The sequence below is a fragment of the Sarcophilus harrisii genome, chromosome 2 (genome assembly GCF_902635505.1).
Source record: "Sarcophilus harrisii chromosome 2, mSarHar1.11, whole genome shotgun sequence".
NCBI classification, from domain to species: Eukaryota; Metazoa; Chordata; class Mammalia; order Dasyuromorphia; family Dasyuridae; genus Sarcophilus; species Sarcophilus harrisii.
The window spans coordinates 140530977-140551469 of record NC_045427.1 but is presented as its reverse complement, the minus strand read 5'-3'; the positions used below and the strand labels follow the sequence as shown (position 1 = coordinate 140551469).

The 20493-nt window shown below is 37.7% G+C and overlaps 1 protein-coding gene across 3 annotated transcripts in view; it reads left to right on the top strand.

The window, feature by feature from the left end:
- KCNIP3 (potassium voltage-gated channel interacting protein 3) overlaps positions 1–20493 on the top strand; it is a 154081-nt gene that overhangs the window by 118268 nt on the left and 15320 nt on the right. For 2 of the 3 annotated variants that reach the window (XM_023494812.2, XM_003758105.2), the window contains 3 exons: positions 17986–18110; positions 18778–18847; positions 19435–19505. In XM_023494812.2, coding sequence (XP_023350580.1) covers positions 17986–18110; positions 18778–18847; positions 19435–19505 — 266 coding nt within the window. The remainder of the gene's footprint in view (positions 1–17985; positions 18111–18777; positions 18848–19434; positions 19506–20493) is intronic. The other variant, XM_031950957.1, reaches the window with a different exon arrangement.

The following is a 20493-nucleotide window of genomic DNA, read 5'->3' as shown; positions in this document are numbered from 1 at the left end:
ATGGAAGAGGGGTTCAACTTATGTTACTTAGCCCTTGAAAGCCTAACTGGGAACAGTGGACTGAAATTTCAGGAAAACAGATTTAGGCTGTATGTCAGGAGGAATTACCTACTGAAGTTATCCCAAAGTGGAATTGTGTGCCTCCACATGTAACAAGTTTCTCCTCATTGAAGATCATTAGGGCAAACTTGGATGACCACTTTTTGGATCCATGGTTCAGCTGATGATTGGACCAGATGCTATCAGAGATCCTTTCTAGTTCTGAAAGTCTGAAAGTGTGGGGTGTTTACAGTGTGGTAGGGAGATAAGACATACCCACAAATAATTGTAGTCCAGGGTAATATGGTAATAAGAGATTACCTCTAACAGGGATAATCAGGAATGGATCAAGAGAATGAAGGATTTGAGCTGGATTTTGAAGTCAGTCAATAAACATTTATAAGTGCCTACTATAAAGCAGGTATTGTACTAGGTGCCAGGGATACAAAGAAAGACAAGACATTCCATGTTCCCAAGGAGGGGCAGCTAGATGGCCAAGTGAATAGAGCACCAGCCTTCCTGAATTCAAATCTGGCTTCAGATATTTTCTAGCTATGTGACCCTGGGCAAATCACTTAACCCTGTTTGCCTCAGTTTTTTTGTCTGTAAATTGAGATGGAGAAGGAAATGACAAACCACTTCAATATATCTGCCAAGAAAAGCCCAAATGGAGTCATGAGAGTTGACATGACTGAACAACAGAAGTTTGCAAGTACCCCATGGGTTAGAATGGGGAAGAAAAGTCAGTATTTGGAAAGGCAGAGAAGAAGGAGGAAAACATAGAAAGGGATAAGGAAGGCAGTAGAGAGAGTAAAGGGGCTGAAAATATAAGATGTTTACAAACCACTTATGTAATCTGGACTGGGAGAGATATATTTTGATATCTTCTACTAGATTACTTTTATACAGTGTCTTAAGGCTTGCAAAGTGCTGTCCTTACAACAAGATGATGAGATGTCATTATCACCCTTTTCCTGAGAAAGAAAAATGGTCAGAGCAGGTGAATTACACCTGGTCACATTAGTGAAGGATTAAGCCCAGATGTTTCCTAATTCGGTCCAGAAGTCTTTCTACTATACTTTCTTGCCTCTAAAGAAACCTCAATCCTTATGGCTCCTTAGGATGGGTCCTGTCCCTCAGGTTCCTGAAAAGCCACTTTTCTGTGTCTCCATCAACTTTAAATGAAATTAGCAACACATCTAGGTGGACTTTCCTTCATGCTTCTCCCAAGGTGATTCAGTAAAATTCTCGGATCAGTCTGACTTTCCTGAGCAATAAAAAGTACTGAAATCAGACCAAGGAAGAGGGGACAGTTGGTGATGAGGAGAATTGTGACTTGGAGAAACAACTGCTGTTGGACCCAGGGTGAGAGCATCAGACACAAAGGCTGGGGGGAAGGGATAGCTAGGGTTGGACATACTGCTTCTGCTCTTCCCACTGTCCTCTCCTTTCCCTCCCCACCCAACTACTGTGTCCTGTCTTTGCTTGAAACAACCTATTGATTTGTCAGAGCAGATACCAGTATAGCCTTCACCTATTCTTTATCTTTTCTTTCTTTAACCCCCTCTCCTCCATTATCCTCCTCTCCAACAGTATCAGAGCTCAAAATTATACATCTCCAAGACAAACCATTAGGGCCTTGGTACTCTTGGTCCATTGCTAAATAATAATTCGAGCATCCCTGCAATGCAGAAACTATGCAGGCACTAGAGTTCTAGCTCCACAATTTATTAGCTGTATTCCCAAATAAGAAAATACTTTAATCTTTCTGAGCCTCAATTTCCCTCTCTGGGAGGCTGTGCAGAGTAGTGGGAACAATTGGGTTTAAGCATGAATTTTAGCACTCACTCATTATATAACTATGGACAACTCACAACCCCCATCTACCTCAGTTTTGTCATCTGTAAAATGAGTATTATGAATTAGTAAAGATGGATTTAAACCTTCACTAATGTGACCTGGTGTAATTCACCTGCTCTGATCCTATTTCTTCCTCTGTAAAGGGGTAAAAATGATACCTGCTCTACCTACCTCTTGGACTTGTTATAAGGAAAGCACTTTGTAAACTTCAATACATTATATAAATGTATATAAGGACTATATAACTATATGACTGAGGGTGGTCATACAGAGAGTTATCTCCAAAGTCTTAGTAAAGTTTTAAACTATGAAAACTTAATCACATTTAATTTAAGTTAGTAAAACTTCAAACTTTACTAAGACTTTGGGGACACCTTTATATGATCTCACCTGAGCCTCATTGCACCTCTTTGAGATGGTTACTACTGGTGTTTGTTGTTGTTAAATTATTTTTCAGTCATCACTGTTTTTCATGACCTCATTTGTTTTATGCTTGTTTGTTTGTTTTGTTTTTTGGGTTTTTTGTTATTTCATTCTCTAGCTTATTTTATAGATACGGAAACTACAGATAAGGGGTTAAGTGACTTATCCAGGATCACACAACTAGTGTCTGAACTCAGATTTAACCTAAGAAAGTGAGTCTTCCTAATTCCAATTTCAAATGTCCTAGCTACCCACTCAACATCCTAGCTACCCACTTAACATCCTACTTGCCCATTATTAAACATTCTACCTGCCCACTAAATGTCCTACTTGCCCTTTAAACATGTTATTATTCCCATTCTCTATCCCCAAAATTTTAGTGCTATTAGAACTTAACTAAATTTCATTCACTAAAACAAAATTACATTGAAATTGTGGGATACTTTATTTTAAAAACATGCCTTGGGGCAACTTAAGTGGCTCAAAGGATAAAACACTGGAAATCACATCTCAGAAATTTAATAGTTATGTGAGCCTGAGCAAGTCTTTTCATCTCTATTTGCCACAGTTTCATCATCTGTAAAATCGGGAGAAGAAAAGTGTAGGTCATTGTGGAGATCAAAAGAAATAATAGTGCTTAGCACTATCTGGAACAAAACAAAGTACGTACTATATAAATGTTAGCTATTATTATTATTATTATGTTAAAACACAATATCAGCCATTATTATTATCTATAACATGGAAATAGTCATTTTTCATAGAAGCACAGGATTCAGAATTAGAGTTGAAGGGAACCTCAATTGGCCAACTTGTCTAAGACCCTCCTCTTACTTGTCTTTCCTTCTTCTTGTATTTGTGTGCCTACTTAGCCCAGTATGTGGCACATAATAAGTGCTTAATACATGCTTGTTGACTGACTTACAGATGGTGAAGAACCTGAGATTTATGAAGATTAAATGAATCGGGCAAGGTCACATGGGTTAATCAACCAAAAAGTGTTTGTTAAATGTCTACTATGTGCCATATACTGTCTTAAATACTGGGAATGCAAGAGCAAAGAATGGAAGAATTCCTACTCTCAGGAAGCTTATATTTTTTGGAGGACATCATAAACATACATATACTATTGTATATACACATACACATATATTCAGATATGTTTATGGGAAAACGGGATATATCTACAAAACATCTTACAGGGTTGTTGTAAAGGAAGTCCTTAGCAAAACTTAAAGCATTTCACAAATGTGAGTTATTATTATTAGTAAATGATCAATAAATATGTATTAAATGCCAACTATGTGCATTTAATAGGGATATAAAAAGAGGCAACATATAGTCCTTCTCAAGGAGCTTACAAGCTAAAGGAATGAGACAATATGCAAACAAATATTTGCAAAGAGCTATATATAGAATAAATAGGATATAATATTTCTCATTTCAGGGAGCAAGAATTCAGGCTGGGAGAGGGAGAGAGGGGAGCTCTTTTTTCTTTGTTCTGACCCTTTTTTCATTTTTCGGACTGCCCTACCAACTTAACAATATCCTTTCGAAATAGTGGCATCCAGAACTGAAAAAAGAATGCCTTTTATGAATTTGGTTCATAGCCACTTATTTTCTAAATATCAGATGATATAACTTACCCTGTTCAGAGTTTTTGAAGGGTGGTATACAGAACATAAATGGGACAGCTAGATGGTACAGTAGATAGAATACCAAGCCTGGAGTCAGGAAGATTCATGTTCCTGAGTTCAAATATGTTTTCAGACATTTACTAGCTGTGTGACCCTGGACAAATTATTTAACCCTGTCTGCCTCAGTTTCCTCATCTGCAAAATGAATTGGAGAAGGAAATAACAAAACAGTCCAGTATCTTTGCCAAAAAAAACAACAACCCAATTAGGGTCATAAAAACTTGGATACTAAATTGGATACTATTGAAATAACTGAACAATAACAATATCACTGGATCTATCTTTGCCTTACCTTGGTTCTTCTTTGTCAAAAGATTTTTTATATAGACAACTGAAATATTTCTTGCCTTCTTCCTTCCATGGTGTCATCTCTCTAACTTGATAATGGAGTCTATTAGAAAAATGAAATTCAATATACCTGCATATATATTATAGCTTGTCAGCCCCTTAAGAGCACAAAGTATATTGTATTTTGTGTTTATGTTGGCATCTATCACAATTATTTGCCTCTTGAATTGAATTTAACTGAATGTTTAGCCATTTTAAGACATTTATTCTGTACTCAATCTTGCTCAAAGCTATCAAGTTTTTGAAGAAGGGGACACATAGAACATATCCTTGCTCTGAGAAGAGAGCTAGGACAGAAAACTGTTTACAAATAGAGCATCTGCCCCAGGGCACAAAGATCCGTGGAAAGCAATCCGAATGGTGAAGAATCCTAAAGACAATGCCATTTCAGGAATTGGGGTTGTTTAATCTGGGCAAGGAAAGATTCAAGGAAAATATGATATCTATCTTCACATATCTGAAATTATCTGAAAGAGAGAAGATTTACTGTCTTGGTTTCAGTAGGTAGAAATACTATCAATGGCTACAAGTTGCAAAGAGATGGAGATCAAAGAATTTTGAAGTGAAAAGGAGAAAGTTCACATCAAATGGCCTCAATTTTTTCATTTAAAATAAAAAGTAAGATCTTAAATTGAGAGGGAATGAGGTGGAGAAGATGTAGGGGAGTTTCAAGAGGGAAGAAAAAGGTTTGGAATACCTTCTGTGGGGGAATAGCTAGTATTTATATAGCACTTTAAGATTTGCAATAACTTTACACATATTTTCTACTCATAGAAACACCAGAAAATGGATGCTATTGTTATCCCCATTTTACAGATAAGGAAACTGAGGCAGATAGTGGTTAAGTGACTTATTCAGGGTCACATTGCTGAGATGACTGGAGATGGTCCTGGATGCAGTGGGAGACTGACCTTTTTAAGCTCAGATGTTTCCCAGGTTTCAGTTTGACTGAGGCAATGCCCATTCAGTGATTCAGCTAGGTAAGACATGAAGCAGAAAATGGTCTGTTTTACCTAGTCAAAAAAAAATTGGTCTGGTAAAGGAAAATTCTCAGGGTTTGGGGTTCAAACAAAAGAAATGGCTATTTACATCACTCTGAATCAGAATCCAAACAATGACCCAATGGGTCTTGGCCTGGGAACTATTGTTGGCCAATAAGGAAACAAATTTTGCTGATGGTCTTTCAGGTAGCAAATCCTGAGACAGTACAGTAAATAGAGCATCTAGCCTGCTCTGAATTCAAATCTACCTCAGATACTTGATAACTAGGTGACTCCAAGCAAATCACTTAACCTCGTCCATCTCAGTTTCCTCATAAAATAGGGATAAGTTTAGAATTTACCTCCCACATTGTTTTGAATATCAAATTATATAACTGTAAAACTCTTTGGTCAGCATTAGCATATAGTAAGTGCTATGCAAATGTTAGCCACTAGCTCTGATTATTAATTATAATAATCTTTCCAGTAATACTATGACTAATAATAATAATCTTTCCAATACAACATCCTGCTTTTCCGTCCTTAAGCCTTAGTGTGACTACATTGCCTGGAAACCTGTCTTCCAGGGACAAATGAAACCAGAAAACATGAGCCAATTTACTGAGAGCTGGTGATGAAGAAAATGTGAGGAAATGCATGAGAAGCAACTTCATCATTTTCCTCATCATCATTGCCTTTTTTGGTGCCAATTTGGAATTTGCAAGAAACATATTTGTAAAATATGTGAAATCATATATGTAAAAACTACACATATGATATAGTTTTCAATGTCACAGTACCCTATAAGGATAATTTGAAAGAATTGGACATATTTAGTTTTAAGAAGGAAAGACTCAAAAGGACACAAAAGATCTTAGGGGTCCTTGAATATTTGAAAGGCTATTAGATGAAAGAGGCATTATTACACTTTTCCACTTGGTCTGAGAGGATAGAACTAGTGGTTTTGGGTTCACATTGCATACAGGTCTATTTAGGCTTCATGTCAGGAAAACTAAGTTAAGAGCTCTCCTCAAATGAAATGGCCTCTTCTCTAAGTAATTGATACCTATTCTATGGAGCTCCTTAAGCCAAGAATGTTTAACTTACAACACTTGTTGGGGTTGTGGTAGAGGAAATTCTTGGCTCAGGTATGGATTGGATAAAGCAAAGCCATCTCTGAGATTCTGTAATCTTATAAAATCCATGATTCAAGAGACAGAATAAGAGCAAGAGAAAAGGACTTGGCAAGAAGATAAAAAACTTGAAAACTTGTCTCCTTACTAACCTTGCTGAGAACACTTATGAAGTATTTACCTTTTTAAAGAAGAAATAAGACAGACTCTTGACCTCAAGTGATTTTTATTTTAGTGGAATGCAGTTTTGGGAAGAGTCAATAGAACACATAAGGAAATAAAGTAGAAAGTGATAGAAGCAAAAAAGAACCAAGTAATGCATGTGGAAGAAAAATTCTGTTCTCTGAATTTTTGGCAAAAATCTGAAAAAGACAAGTTTGTTAATTAAATAATCATAAGTATCTGCTTAGAGAAAGCGAAAGGGACAGACCTTCATTCTGTTTTCAAAAATGTTTTTCTCCAAGTCAATAGTAGGCTTCAAGAACAAAGACAAAATTTGAAAATGGTCTTCTGGAAGGCTGAGATTGCAGGGAAATCGCTTGAATGACTTGTCACAGAGAGAAAGCAGAAAATGTTCAAGATTTTTAAGATAAAGCTCTGACCCCAATATAGAGGTGCTGACTTTCTAGACTTTACTGATAAATTCAAATCAATTCAATAAACATCTTCTTCATTAAGTATCTTTTCTGTAGCAGACATTGAAAATCCAAAGACAAAAAGGAGATGATCTCTGCCTTCAAGGAGCTATATAGAAAATATGTACATAAGTAATTACAAAACAATTTTATGAGAGATACATTAGAGCACTTCCCATTCTTGGAAAGAATCTGATCTAGTTCATGACTGTATCTCCAAAGAAAGTTCAGATTTTGCCATCCACCCCCCCACCCCCCAGCAACTTACATGTCTGAGCCAGAACAGAATCTTAGGGTTCTTGGTTCTTCCTCAATCTTGGAATGCTCTCCCTCCTTACTCTGCTTCTTAGAATCCATGAGTTCCTTCGAGACTCAGCTCAAATGCCATCTTCTTTAGAAGGCATTTCTTAGTCAACCCAGCTGCTAGAATATCTATTTTTGAAGTATATGCATATACATATCTATATATATAAACACACATAAAATATGTATGTACACATTCACACATGTTGTCTTCTCCATTAGAATATAGACTCCTTGAGTACAGGGATGCCTTTCCTTGCATTTCCAGCTCTTAGCACTATGCATGGCACATGGTAAACACTTAAGTAATTCTTGTGATTTGATTGTCTTCCAGCAGCTGGCAGCAGTTCCTAATTCCTTACTCCACAGATATTCCACTTTTGAGCACACCAGTAGGACCCAATTTCCCTGAGTCTGCAGATCTAACAGAATCAACATATTTCTCAGAAGAAAGAAATATACTGGAATCCCTTCAGGACATGTAGAACATGAATTCCTTTAGAAAAACTGGGTTTGAATCTTAGATCTGTCACTAAGAATTTCAGCACATCAGAGTGGGAAGGGACCTTAGAAATCATTTAGTCCAAATCTGTCATTTTATAAATGGAGAGAGCTGGACTTAGAATCAGGAAGAATTGGGTTCAAATCCTGCCTTAGGCATTTACTAGTTTTATGACTTTGGGCAAAATCACTATCTCTGTGGGCCTCAGTTTTCTTATCTGTAAAATGAGGTTTCTTCTAGTTCTAAATCTATAGTTTTAGAGTCCCAAGAGTCTATGACTCAGAAGAATTGACTTGGTGTTAAGAGCAAATCTGAGTCAAGCCCAATTTGTTTAATTTTATTGTTGGGCCTAAATGATGGCAGCAAGGTGTGTAGAGTTCTGAACCTAGAGGCAGAGACCTGAGTTCAAATGTGACCTCAGACACTCCTCGCTGTGTGACCTTGGGCAAGTCACTTAACTCTGTTTACCTCAGTTTCCTTATCTGTAAAATGAGCTGGAGAAGGAAATGGCAAATGACTCCAGTTTCTCTGACAAGAAAACTCCAAATGGGTGATAAAGAGTCAGATATGCTTGAAACGACAGAACAACTTCAAAATGGAACTATATGATGTACTTGTAGATCACTGAACAGTTAACGAAAAGTTCATTTCATCCTGCAATAGAAAGGATACCCTATGAATGTTATGGAATATTGTTGTTCTATAAGAAATGACTAGCAAGATGATTACAGAGAGGCCTGGAGAGACTTAGATCAACTGATGCTAAGTGAAATGAGCAGAACCAGGAGAACATTATATACGGCAACAACAATATTATATGATGATCAATTCTGATGGATGTGGCTTTCTTCAACAATGAGATGATTGTGGACAGTTCCAATGATCTTGTGATGAAAAAAGCCGTCTACACCCAGAGAGAGGAACTGAGTGTGAATCATAACATAGCATTTTCACTCTTTTTTATTGTTGTTTGCTTGTATTTCGTTGTCTTTCTCATTTTTTCCTTTTTGATCTGTTTTTTCTTGTGCAGCAAGATAATTGTATAAATATGTATACACATATTGGATTTAACAAATATTTTAATATGTTTAACATATATTGGACTACTTGCAATCTAGGAGAGGGAATGGGGGGAAGGAGGGGAAAATTTGGAACACACAATTTTGTAAGGGTCAATGCTGAAAAATTATCTGTGCACATGTTTTGAAAATAAAAAGCTTTAATTAAAAAAAAAAAAGATATCCAATAAGGATAGAGTAGTACTTCACTTTAGTAGAGACTTCCCCTCGTCTCTATATCTAGTCAATAAAGCAGGTGTAGTGCCTCCTAAGCTTTGGAGACATTCTCCAAGTCTGAAGGGTGCTGATTCCACCTAAGTAGGCTTATGACCTTTGTGGAGGCAGGAAGCCATGTCAAGAAAGGGACAGTTTGAGTCTCGCCTCATTGTCTCATAGCCAATAAAGTCCCAGATTTGTTGCTCTTTAGGGAAGATTTTGTCTGATGGGTTGGGGGAGATATATTTGTCACTCAGTCAACCTCAAACAACTAGTGTGGTCTTCAACTCCAATTTTCAGACTCCAAGTGATCTTTCCTCCCTTACAATGCTATAATTCCTGTTGATATTATTTAGTTGATCAACAAGCATTTATTAAGCACCTACTATGTGCTAAGCATAAGAGCTAGGGATAGTAGCCAGCATGTGAGGAGAACAGCTGTGTGCCCAAATTAGGCCATACACATGGTGGCTCATTTGTATGTGTAGACAATTCCCTGGACTAAGGTAGTATTGAGTCATACATGGGCATTCAAGACTTAGTGGGAATGGGTATGAGAATCAAGAGAACTGTAGTTCTGGGGAAATGGTTTCTAAGCTTGTTAGAGTAGGGGAAGTCATTCTGGAAAATGTTCCATGAGGGAGAGAGTATGAGAATATGATCGGGAGTTTGGAGCCATAGAGGTTTGTTACAATGACTGTGTATATAAAGGCCTGTGATCCACAGCCCAATTGAGTGTGAATATAGGGGTCTCATGTGAGAATGAGTATATGTGGTTTTTCCAACATGGCCATCATGAAGATGTGTGAACGTACTGAAGACTTTTTTTGGTTTATGTTTTTATTTTGCTCAATGGGAAAGGAAGAGTAGTTAGAGTGATAGATTAATTAAAAAAAAGAAATAAACAATTTTGGCAATTTGTGGGTGAGAGAAGGGGAAATAGACAAAGGAAAAGGAAAAGTGGATCCACTGAAGCATTTTTATGTATAGAAAGGAACAGAAGGAAGATGAGAATGAAACACAGATATGTAGAACAGAGTCAAAATTATATGTTGAATTTATTATATCTTCAAAGAAAAGCAAGCTATGTATAATAGAGATTCACTGTTTTATATACAATTTTCTTTTTCTGTTCTATTTGGTATATGGAAATGCTCATTTTATTTGGTGTTTAAGTTCTGAATGAAAATATGTTATATATTTTGATTCTAACTCCCTGAGAAGAGACATAACAATCTAATGAGGGAAGTCTAGAGGTAGGGAGAAAGAGGAAAAAAGTGACAAAGAAGGAAAAGAGAGAGGGAGAAGAGAAAGAAAGAAGGAAGAAAGAGGAAGAGACAGAGAAAGGAAACAGAGAGAAGGTAGGGGAGAGAATAGGAGGAAGGGAGGGAGGGAAAGAGCAAAAGAGAGAGATTGAGAGAGATATTTAGAGAGACAGAGAGATCAGAGACAGAGAGGAAGGGAGAAAGGGAGAGAGAGGGAGGGAGGGAGGGGGAGAAAGAAAAAGAGAGAGAGAGACAGAGACAGAGACAGAGACAGCGACAGACAGAGAGAGAGAGAGAGAGAGAGAAGACTGTATGTGATTTGTGCTGGTTATTGGGTCCTAACATAACTCCCAAAGGAGGGGGTGGCCACAAGAAAGAATCCCAGTTCCATATTTTAAAATTCAGGAAAAACAACAATAGCACATCTAAATAATGCTTTGTGGTTGCTAAAGCCCTTTGCCTGCAAGAACCTCTTGTGGTTATAAATTGTGTTCACAGATGTTGAAACTGAAGCTCAGGCACAGTGACTTGGCTGTAATCACATAGGTAGTGTCAAACTATGATTTGAACCCAGATCTCTTTAACTCCAAGTCTGCCACACCAGTATGTCACTGAAGTAGGCAAGGTCTTTGCAAGTATATTCTGCCCTTCAGAATACTGCTAGTTAAAAGAATCTTGAGTGAAGTACTAGGTGATTAGCTCAGCAACATATCAAGGTCAGCCTACTTTAATATTCATTGATATTCCCAATGTGTATATTCCCTGGGGGAGGGAAATGAAATGGGGCACAGTTTCTGGAGAAAAGCAGCAGGTGCATCGTGAGTAATAGAACAAAGGAAGGAAAAGAAAGCACTACTCTCTGAATAGCCTCTAGAACACAGGAGTATACTGTCCTTCAGGAGGAGATGGGCGAGAAAAGTATAGAAGACACTCTGTCTCTCTGAGAACTAACAGTGGAGATATTATAAGTCTCCATCAGTAGGCTGGGCAGCATGGGCAGCCCAGAGCACTGGGCTTGGAATTATTTATCTTCCTGAGTTCAAATCTCTCCTCAGGTACCTACTAGGTGTGTGACCCTAGGCAAGTAATTTAACTCTGATTGCCTCAGTTTCTTATGTGCAAAATTAGCTGAGGAAGGAAATGACGAACCACTCCAGTATCTTTGCCAAGAAAACCCCAAATGGAGTCATGAAGAGTCTGAAATGGCTCAACAACATCAATAGGCATTTAGTATTAGGTACTATGCTAGGCTCTGAGGATACAAAGACAGAAATAAAATAATTCCTGCTCTCAGGTGCTTCCATTCTTTTGGGAACAAAATATCATAAGACCTTCTCATCCTCTGTAGTTTTCAATTATATGCTTTTGTCATTTCTTCTCAGTTTATTCCTCTTATTCCTCTTCCCTCAGGAAGATAGCTGACATGCTACTTCTTACATGTAGGTCACCACTGGAAACACTTGATATGATTGTGACCTTAGAGCACTACATATAATTTCTGAAGAATCGAGATTATGGGTGACCCACCTTCAAGGAAGTAGGAAATAGGGAAGGATTATGACGACCTTCCAGCTCCCTTTCCATTCACATACTCATCAGGATAGGATTTTAATATCTCATCTATAATCTACTGGGGCACCAAACTGACATAGTGAATAGAGTGATGAGCCAGAAGGCAGGAAGACCTGAGTTCAAATCGGACTTTAAACATTTAGTAGCTGTGTGGCCCTGGGCAAACCACTTAACCCTGTTTGGCTCAGTTTCCTCCTCTGTAGAATGAGCTGGAGAAGGAAATGACAAACCATTTCATAATCTTTGCCTAGAAAACCCTAACAACTCAACAACAACAATAACCTATTGGAGGGACTATCATCTTTAATCTCCATATGTCAGGCTCAGCTGCCCAGCTATGGCAGTGGGAGAAGCAAACACAAACTGGTCCCCTCTCTGCTTTTAGATCTAAAGGCTGTTTCCCTTTTATAGCTCCCCAACTTTCTTGTGAACTGTTTCTTGAGATTGCATCAGTCTCTGATTCTTTCTCTGCTAAATCAATTCCATCCTTGTCATTTTAAATCTGACCTTATTTTGGTTGTCTTCTGGTTGTATTGCTTCAGTTTCATTCACACCATCAACTCCAAAGCTACTTTATCCCTCATCCCTTTCGCTGTAGGTAGATACTTCTCACACACTTCAAAATACACGTGGGTGCAGAGAGGTGTGTGACATTCAGATGGTATCTGCTATTGCAGTTAGGTATATTAGTCTTGTCCTTTCTAAGATCTTTAAGGAAGTAGACTACTTCTCTATCCTCATTAGCATCACTGTGTGAACACCTTGTGCCATGCTCAGTAAATATTTGTCCTTTCTCAGGGAGGAACTCAACAAATATTTGGTGATTGATGATCCATCTAGCTTGTTTGTTGATCGTGGTGTTGTTGCTGATTTAGGGCCTCTGTTATTCAGAAAGACAAAGTCATGTTTCTACATACTTCAACTGTGTTGGCCCATCTCCTCCTAAAAGACAATCCAACCTCTTTATCTTAGGGGTCATTCAGAGAACAGTATACTTATTTCCCCTCATTTGTTCTATCAATGACCATGGCAATGTTGCTGTCCTCTCTAGTATTAATGACCTGTTTTCTCTGTTTCCCTCCCCATCCCCACCTCCAGTCCAACCCTTACAGATCACTCTTGTTGTTTCAACAGGATAATCAACAATAAACATGCTTATATTAAGAATTTACTATTTGCCAGGCACTGTGTTAAGTACTTGGGGATACAAGGTAAAAATAAAACAGTTTCTTCTAGGTAGAGGAAAACAGATACATTAAAACATTATATCAGTGAAACTACGGATTTGTCCAGCTACTTTGGAAAGCAGTTTGGAACTACACCCCCAGATTTCCTGAAGTATGTCTACTTTTTGACCTACCCATATTACTACTAGGTCTAGACCTCCAAAGATATCAAAGAAAGCAAAAAAGAAACAACAGGCACAAAAATTTATTTGTCTATATTTTTGTGTGTTTTATATATTTATATGTAGTATCAAAAAACTAGAAACCAAAAGGGGTAACCATTACTTGGGGAATTATTGAACAAATTATGGTGTGTGAAGGTAACAAAATGCTATTGTGCTGTAAGAAATGATGAAAGGGATAGTTTCTCTTTTTTTATTATTTAATAGCCTTTTATTTACAGGTTATATGCATGGGTAACTTTACAGCATTAACAATTGCCAAACCTCTTGTTCCAATTTTTCACCTCTTACTCCCCACCCCCTCCCCCAGATGGCAGGATGACCAGTAGATGTTAAATATATTAAAATATAAATTAGATACACAATAAGTATACATGATCAAAACGTTATTTTGCTGTACAAAAAGAATCAGACTCTGAAATATTGTACAATTAGCTTGTGAAGGAAATCAAAAATGCAGGTGGGCATAAATATAGGGACTGGGAGTTCAATGTAATGGTTTTTAATCATCACCCAAGAGTTCTTTCTCTGGGCGTAGCTGGTTCAGTTCATTACTGCTCCATTGGAAATGATTTGGTTGATCTGAAAGGGATAGTTTCAATGAAACTTGGGAAAACTTATATGAACTGATGTAGAGTGCAGTGAGCAGAACCAGGAAACCAATTTATACAATAACAATGTTGTAAAGACCTACAATTTTGAAATACTTAAGAACTCTGATTAATGAATAATCAAAATTCCAGAGGATTCATGCTATTACTCACCATCTGACAGAGTTTACGGATTAAAGATGCAGAATGAGACATGTATTTTGTACATGACCAAGGCTGGAACTTATTTTGTTGGACTATGCAGAAATAGAGTTTTATCATAAAGGCTTAATTTTTCTTTTTTCTAGGTGGGGGTAGGTGGGAGAAAGAAAATCCTTTTTTTTTTTCATTGAAAAGAATTAAATTTGTAAAAAAAAATCCTACTCTTCAGGGAGCTTACATTCAGTATATATTTCTGTGTGCATATTTGTGTATGTGTATGGTATATGTGTATATATATACATATATTACATATTATATATGTACCTATATACTATATATGCATGTGTACATAGATAAAATATATACAAAATTATTGTTGTTGAATCACATGAGTTACATCTGATTCTCTGGGACCTCATTTGGGATTTTCTTGGCAATGCTATTAAAGTGCTTTGCCATTTCCTTCTCCAGCTCAGGTATCCAGTAACCTTAGAGGAGAAGTCATTGGTATCTAAAAGGATCTGCCTGCTGCAGAAGGTAGAATTTGAGCTGAGTCTTGAAGGAAGAGAGGAATTCAAAGAGGCGGAGGTGAGGAGGGAGAGGTATGGAGAGGTAAGGCCAGTATAAAGACAGACAGATGGAAAATGAAATTTCATATGTGAGAAACAGCAAGAACTCCAGTGTTACTGTACTGTAGAAAGAGAGTAACATGTAAGAATCCTCAAAAGGTTTGAGGAGACTCACATACCATAAAGAGCTTTACATGCCAAAGGAATGTATATTTGATTATAGAAGTAAGAGAAAGCAAGTGGAGTTTAACATGTCAGATGGTGACATGATTAGGCTACTTTATGAATTTTTCTGAGTTTTAAGATTGGGTGACTGAAAGGATGGAGTGCTTTAATAGAAATATAAAAGTTCTCTCAAGGTAAGGTTTAGAAGAGAAAGTTGAATTGTTTCTTTTTTTAACTTGTTGAGGTTGAGATGTTTCTAGGACATCCAATCTGAGTAGTTTATTTCCCTCCTTCACTTAATAGTATTTAATTTTTTCCAATTACAAGTAAAGATAGTTTTCAACATTCACTTTTTTATATTTTAAGATCAAAGCTATTTTATTTTCCCCATTGCAATTATTTTAATAACAATTTAAAATGTTACAGCAATAAGACTAATTAATTATACTACCCACATCTTTGGGGAACACTCACCTATCTCTCTTCTGGTGGGTAATGGAGAAAGTGCATTGAAATATTATGTGTCCCCATTTCAATAAGTAGAAGTCTGGGGAATTTATTACTAGAGTTTATGTTGCTGCATATTTGTACTAGTTCTACAAATTACAACATTCACTTTTATAGGATTTCAAGTTTCAAATTTTTTCACCACCATCCCCCAAACAGCAAGCAATCTGATATAGGATATATACCTACAATTGTATTAAACATATTTCCACATTAGTCATGTTGTGAAAGAAGAATCAGAAAAGATGGGGAAACAATGAGAAAGAAGAAACAAAAAAAAGAAAAAAAGTGTGCTTTGATTTGTATTCAGGCTCCATAGTTCTTTCTCTGGATTTGGATAGTATTTTCCATCATGAGTCTTTTGGAACTGGCTTAAACCATCATATTGCTGAGGAGAGCTAAGCCTTTCAAAATGGATCATTACAAAATGTTGCTGTTACTATGTAAAATGTTCTCCTGGTTCTGTTCACTTCACTTAGCACCAGTTCATGTTAGTCTCTCTAGATTTTTCTGAAATCTGCTGTCCACAGTTTATGATAAAAGACAAATTCAGAAAGAGAAATGAGGACTTATTATCTAAATCTGGGAATCCTTACTAAATGGAGATGATAATAGAACCCATGGAAGTTGATGAGATAACAAAGTAAAAAATAGTATAGAAAGGAAAGAGAAGCAGACCCAAGATAGAGGTTGGTAGACATCTCAAGTTAGAGGGTATATCATGGATGAAGATCTAGCAAAAGGACTAAGAAGGATTAGTGAGATAAGCAGGAGGACAAGAAGATATGGTCATAAAAAGTTGAAGAGAAGCCTAAGGGAAAACGGTGTTCAACAATATCTAATGCTTCAAAGAGATTAAGAAGCATAGGGACTGAGAAAAGACCATTAGATTTGGCGATTAAGAGATAAATGCTAGCTTTGGAGAGAGCACTTTCAGTTGAATGATGAAGTCAGAACACAGATTGTGGAAGGTTTGGAAGAAAGTGAGAAAAGAGGAAATGAAGTATAGATATCTTTTTCTAGGACTTTAGTGACAGGGAAGAGAAATTTGGAACAATAGTTTGTGGAAATGATAGGCTCAGATGAAGATTTTTAAGGATAAGGAAAACACTGGGAATGTTTTTAAGAAGTAGGGAAAACCAGTGGGTAGGGAAAGATTGAAGATTGGAGGTAGAGAAAGGATGATAGTGAGGGCAACCTGCCAAAGTGATGGGATTGAGGGTGTATATATAGCAGGGCTGGCCTTGGCAAGGCAAAGGGCTATCTCTATAATTAGAGACTGGTGTAAAAGAGAGGAGAAAGTAGTGGGATTATATAAGAAGGATGTGAGATCAGGAGGAGGAAGAGCAGGAGGAAGAGAAAAAGAAAAGGAATTTGAGATGAATGACTTCAAAATTTTTTTTGGTGAAGTATGAGATAAGATCCTCAGTCCAGACAATGGGGGAAGGGAATGCTGTGGTATGCTTGAGAAAAAAAATAGATTTGTAATAGTTGCTGTGCTAAGTGGGATAGAGAATTAAGAAGGAATATAAGCTTTAGTGACATCCTAGATGAAATTAGATAATCACAAATTTTTCATGAATTCAGTAAACATGGTTGTATGACTTCTTCCAGTCCCATTCAACAGTTTCTGAACAGGAGCAAAGAAGTGGTGCATGGTGGAACTAATCCAGGTATGGGATTGGCAAGATATGAATATTGATAACACAATAGGACAAGAAAGAAAAGCATTTAAAAATAGTTAGCAGTGTAAAATTGGAGTGCTTCATGAAAGAATCAAGATTTGGAAGGAAGGACAATATCTCAACAGTAGAAGTGATTGTCTTGTAAAGTACCAAGGCATGAAAATTATTGGAAAAATAAAGAGTCAGACTGGAAGTAGTAAATCATATGGGGAAATGGAATGATAAAAGATAGACAGATAATAGAAACGTGAGGTTCTGTGAACATGGAAATGGAACACTGTTCTCTAATTGCATGATTAAAGGTCTCTTCTCTTTCTTCAGTCTAAGACCCTTGTTTCCCATGAATTGATATGGAATGGGTCAGTGGGACTCTTATGTTCTTCCCTCTTTCTGTATTTTTACTTCCCTTCACTTTCCACTTTTCATAGAATCATAAAGCTAGAATGACCTCAGAGATCTTCTACCCTAGGTATATTCTTAACCTTTCTTATGTTGTGGACCCTCGTGGAAATCTGGTGAAAGCCTGTGGAACCCTGCTCAGGACTATGTATCTATCTATCTATCTATATATATATATATACCTCATTTATAATAGAAGGAAATGCTAAATTTCAGTCAAAGGCTATTTTTTCCCATCCAAGTTGATGGATTCCTGAAAATGTACCTATGTATGTGTGGGCCCTAGACTAAGTGCTTTTAACTCACTCATTTTATAAGTAAGAAAACAAAGGGTGACAGAAGTTGTGGTCCACTCAAGATCACACAGCTCAGAAGTGGGAAAGCAAAATTTGAACTCTTAAGAGCATCGCTCTTTTCCCCACACTGCACCACCACTCACTGAGCTGTGTGCCTATTTCTCTTCTTCCAGATAGTAGTGACAGTGAACTGGAGCTCTCTGCTGTTCGCCACCAGCCCGAGGGGTTAGACCAACTCCAGGCTCAGACCAAGTTTACCAAGAAGGAGCTACAGTCTTTGTACAGAGGATTCAAGAATGTGAGTACTTCCTGGGTTGTACTGGGGAAGTCAGGTAGCTCGATATAATCTGTACCTCTAGATCTCTAGAGGGGAAATAAGGATCTGAGGAGGATTCTTTCTATGGTAATGTCTGAATTGGGACAAGAAAATGGGTTTGAGTAATTTAGGATGCAGGAAGTGAGTCTCAGCCCAGTGAGAGAGCATCAGAATTAAATTCATCATGTCCTGTATCTAGCCCTTGAGTTTCTGTTGTCATAAGTTGCAACTCTATCACTTCTCCCTCACTTCTAACATTGTTGCATTGGAGTTTATAGTGTTTGAAGGGCCATTTCCCTTTCTCATGACTCAAGTCTTTTCTTAACTATAGAATTAGTGGTGACTGGGAGGACAGAGCTATTTGGGAAGGAGAGAGCAACCACAGCACCATTATTTCACCTGTTATCCTACAGTTCTTTCCTTAGTGCTGGATGAAATGAATTCCATGAAAGGCTAAGATGTTAATATAGAAGGAAAACAAGAAAGGGGAGAAAAGAAAGTGGTATATGATGAGATGCCCTATATAAGAGTGAGGTATGATAGGGTGGTCTGGGATAATGAAGGATGGAGAAGTGCCACTCACTTTCTTGGGGTTTGGGATGTGGGAGCTGTGGACCATGTCACTAAGGAGGGCAACTCCATCCTGCAGGAATGTCCCACTGGCTTGGTAGATGAAGAGACCTTCAAACTCATCTACTCCCAGTTCTTCCCTCAGGGAGGTAAGTTTTCCACTTGTGAGCCTTTCATTTCCCCAATCAAGAAAGAAGATTGGCATCATTAGCCCCTCTCCCTTTCCATTGCCCTAGATGTTAAAGAGCCATTCATCCTTCAGTTTAATATTGTCTCAAGGTTAGCTACAAAGCAACTGGACAAATTCACTCCTCATCCTTCCCTTCCCTTGACATCTGCAGCAAGGGCTGACTGAAGATCCAGGGCATATTCAGGGGCCAATGCTGACCTATTGGCACATTTGGTGTGCCATTTGGTGGCATTTAATAGCTCCCTTCTCCATGTGTAGCTCTCCCAAATTAGGCATCCATGGAGGTGAAAGAAATGTAGCTGTCAGTTTTCAAGCACCCTGGTATCACACAAGACAATGCCTGAAGCCAGAGTCTTGCTCTCTACTCTCTAGAGGCTTCCAAATTCTTTCTGCCAACAGGCATCGTGCTCCAGGCTGTGAAGTGTCCCTTCCCCTGGGCATGCCCTACACAATTTTTCCTTGTGGGAGTAAGGAATGGGGATGGGAAACATCTTGGCAGGTCCCTGGCACTCAACACCAGCCCTCTTCCTCTGTCTGTCCCTGCAGATGCTACCACATATGCACATTTCCTCTTCAATGCCTTTGATGCAGATGGGAATGGGGCCATTCACTTTGAGGTACGTCCCTTGTTCCTGCTTTCCTTAGTTTGTCCTGGCAGCAGCTCTAGAGGGATTTCTGGTCCTGCTTCTTTCCCCTGGGCTTCCTTCGTCTTTCTTGCAAAAGAAGGCAACTAATTCTATGTTGCCTCTCCCCTCAAGAGATATTCTTTAAAGTCCCAGTGGATAAGATAAAGTCCTCAAAAACAGTTGGTCACTTCCAGGTAGCAAGTTGGATAGTGTATATCTCAGTCTTAGAGTCAGGAATTTCATCTCAGGCACTATATTAAAGATTAGGGATATAAAGACAAAAGTAGTAAACATCCTCTTCCCTCAAGGAACTTATATTGTATTAGCCTATGACCTTTAGCCTTCAAAATCTCAGTTTCCTCATCTGTGAAATGGGTATAATAACAGCATTCATCACCCAGGGTGGTTGTGAGGATCAAATGAAATATCTTTAAAGTGCCTAGCACATAGTAGGTGCTTAATAAATGCTTGTTTCCTTCATACTTTCCCTCCTAATAACTACCTCGCAAGGTTTTTGTGAAGAATGTATTTTGCAAACCTGAAACATTACAGTTATCCCTTCCACATTGCAACTTTTCCCATCATGATTTTGGTATATTATAAGTTGGCATAAGAAATTAAATAGGAATTTGGGGGGAATTCTATGGAAGCCATAGATAACATGTGAAGGATAGCAGAAGACACAGAAAATATTTAAAAACACAGAAATATATATGGTATTATATAATATCAACATTTTGTTTTTTAATAGTACAATAATTCAGACTTCTTCTCTGGTATGAAGGGAGAGCCAAAACATTTTACACAGATTTTCCAGATCACAGGGGCACCTAACACTAACAATGTTGAAGGATAACTGTATATTAATGTATTATTGACCTCCATGGCCAATCCAATACAGCTTGGATAAAGCTGGCCTCAGAGTCAGGCCCGTCTTTATCATGTCTTTTTGCACTTCAAAAGGCACAAATTTTCTATC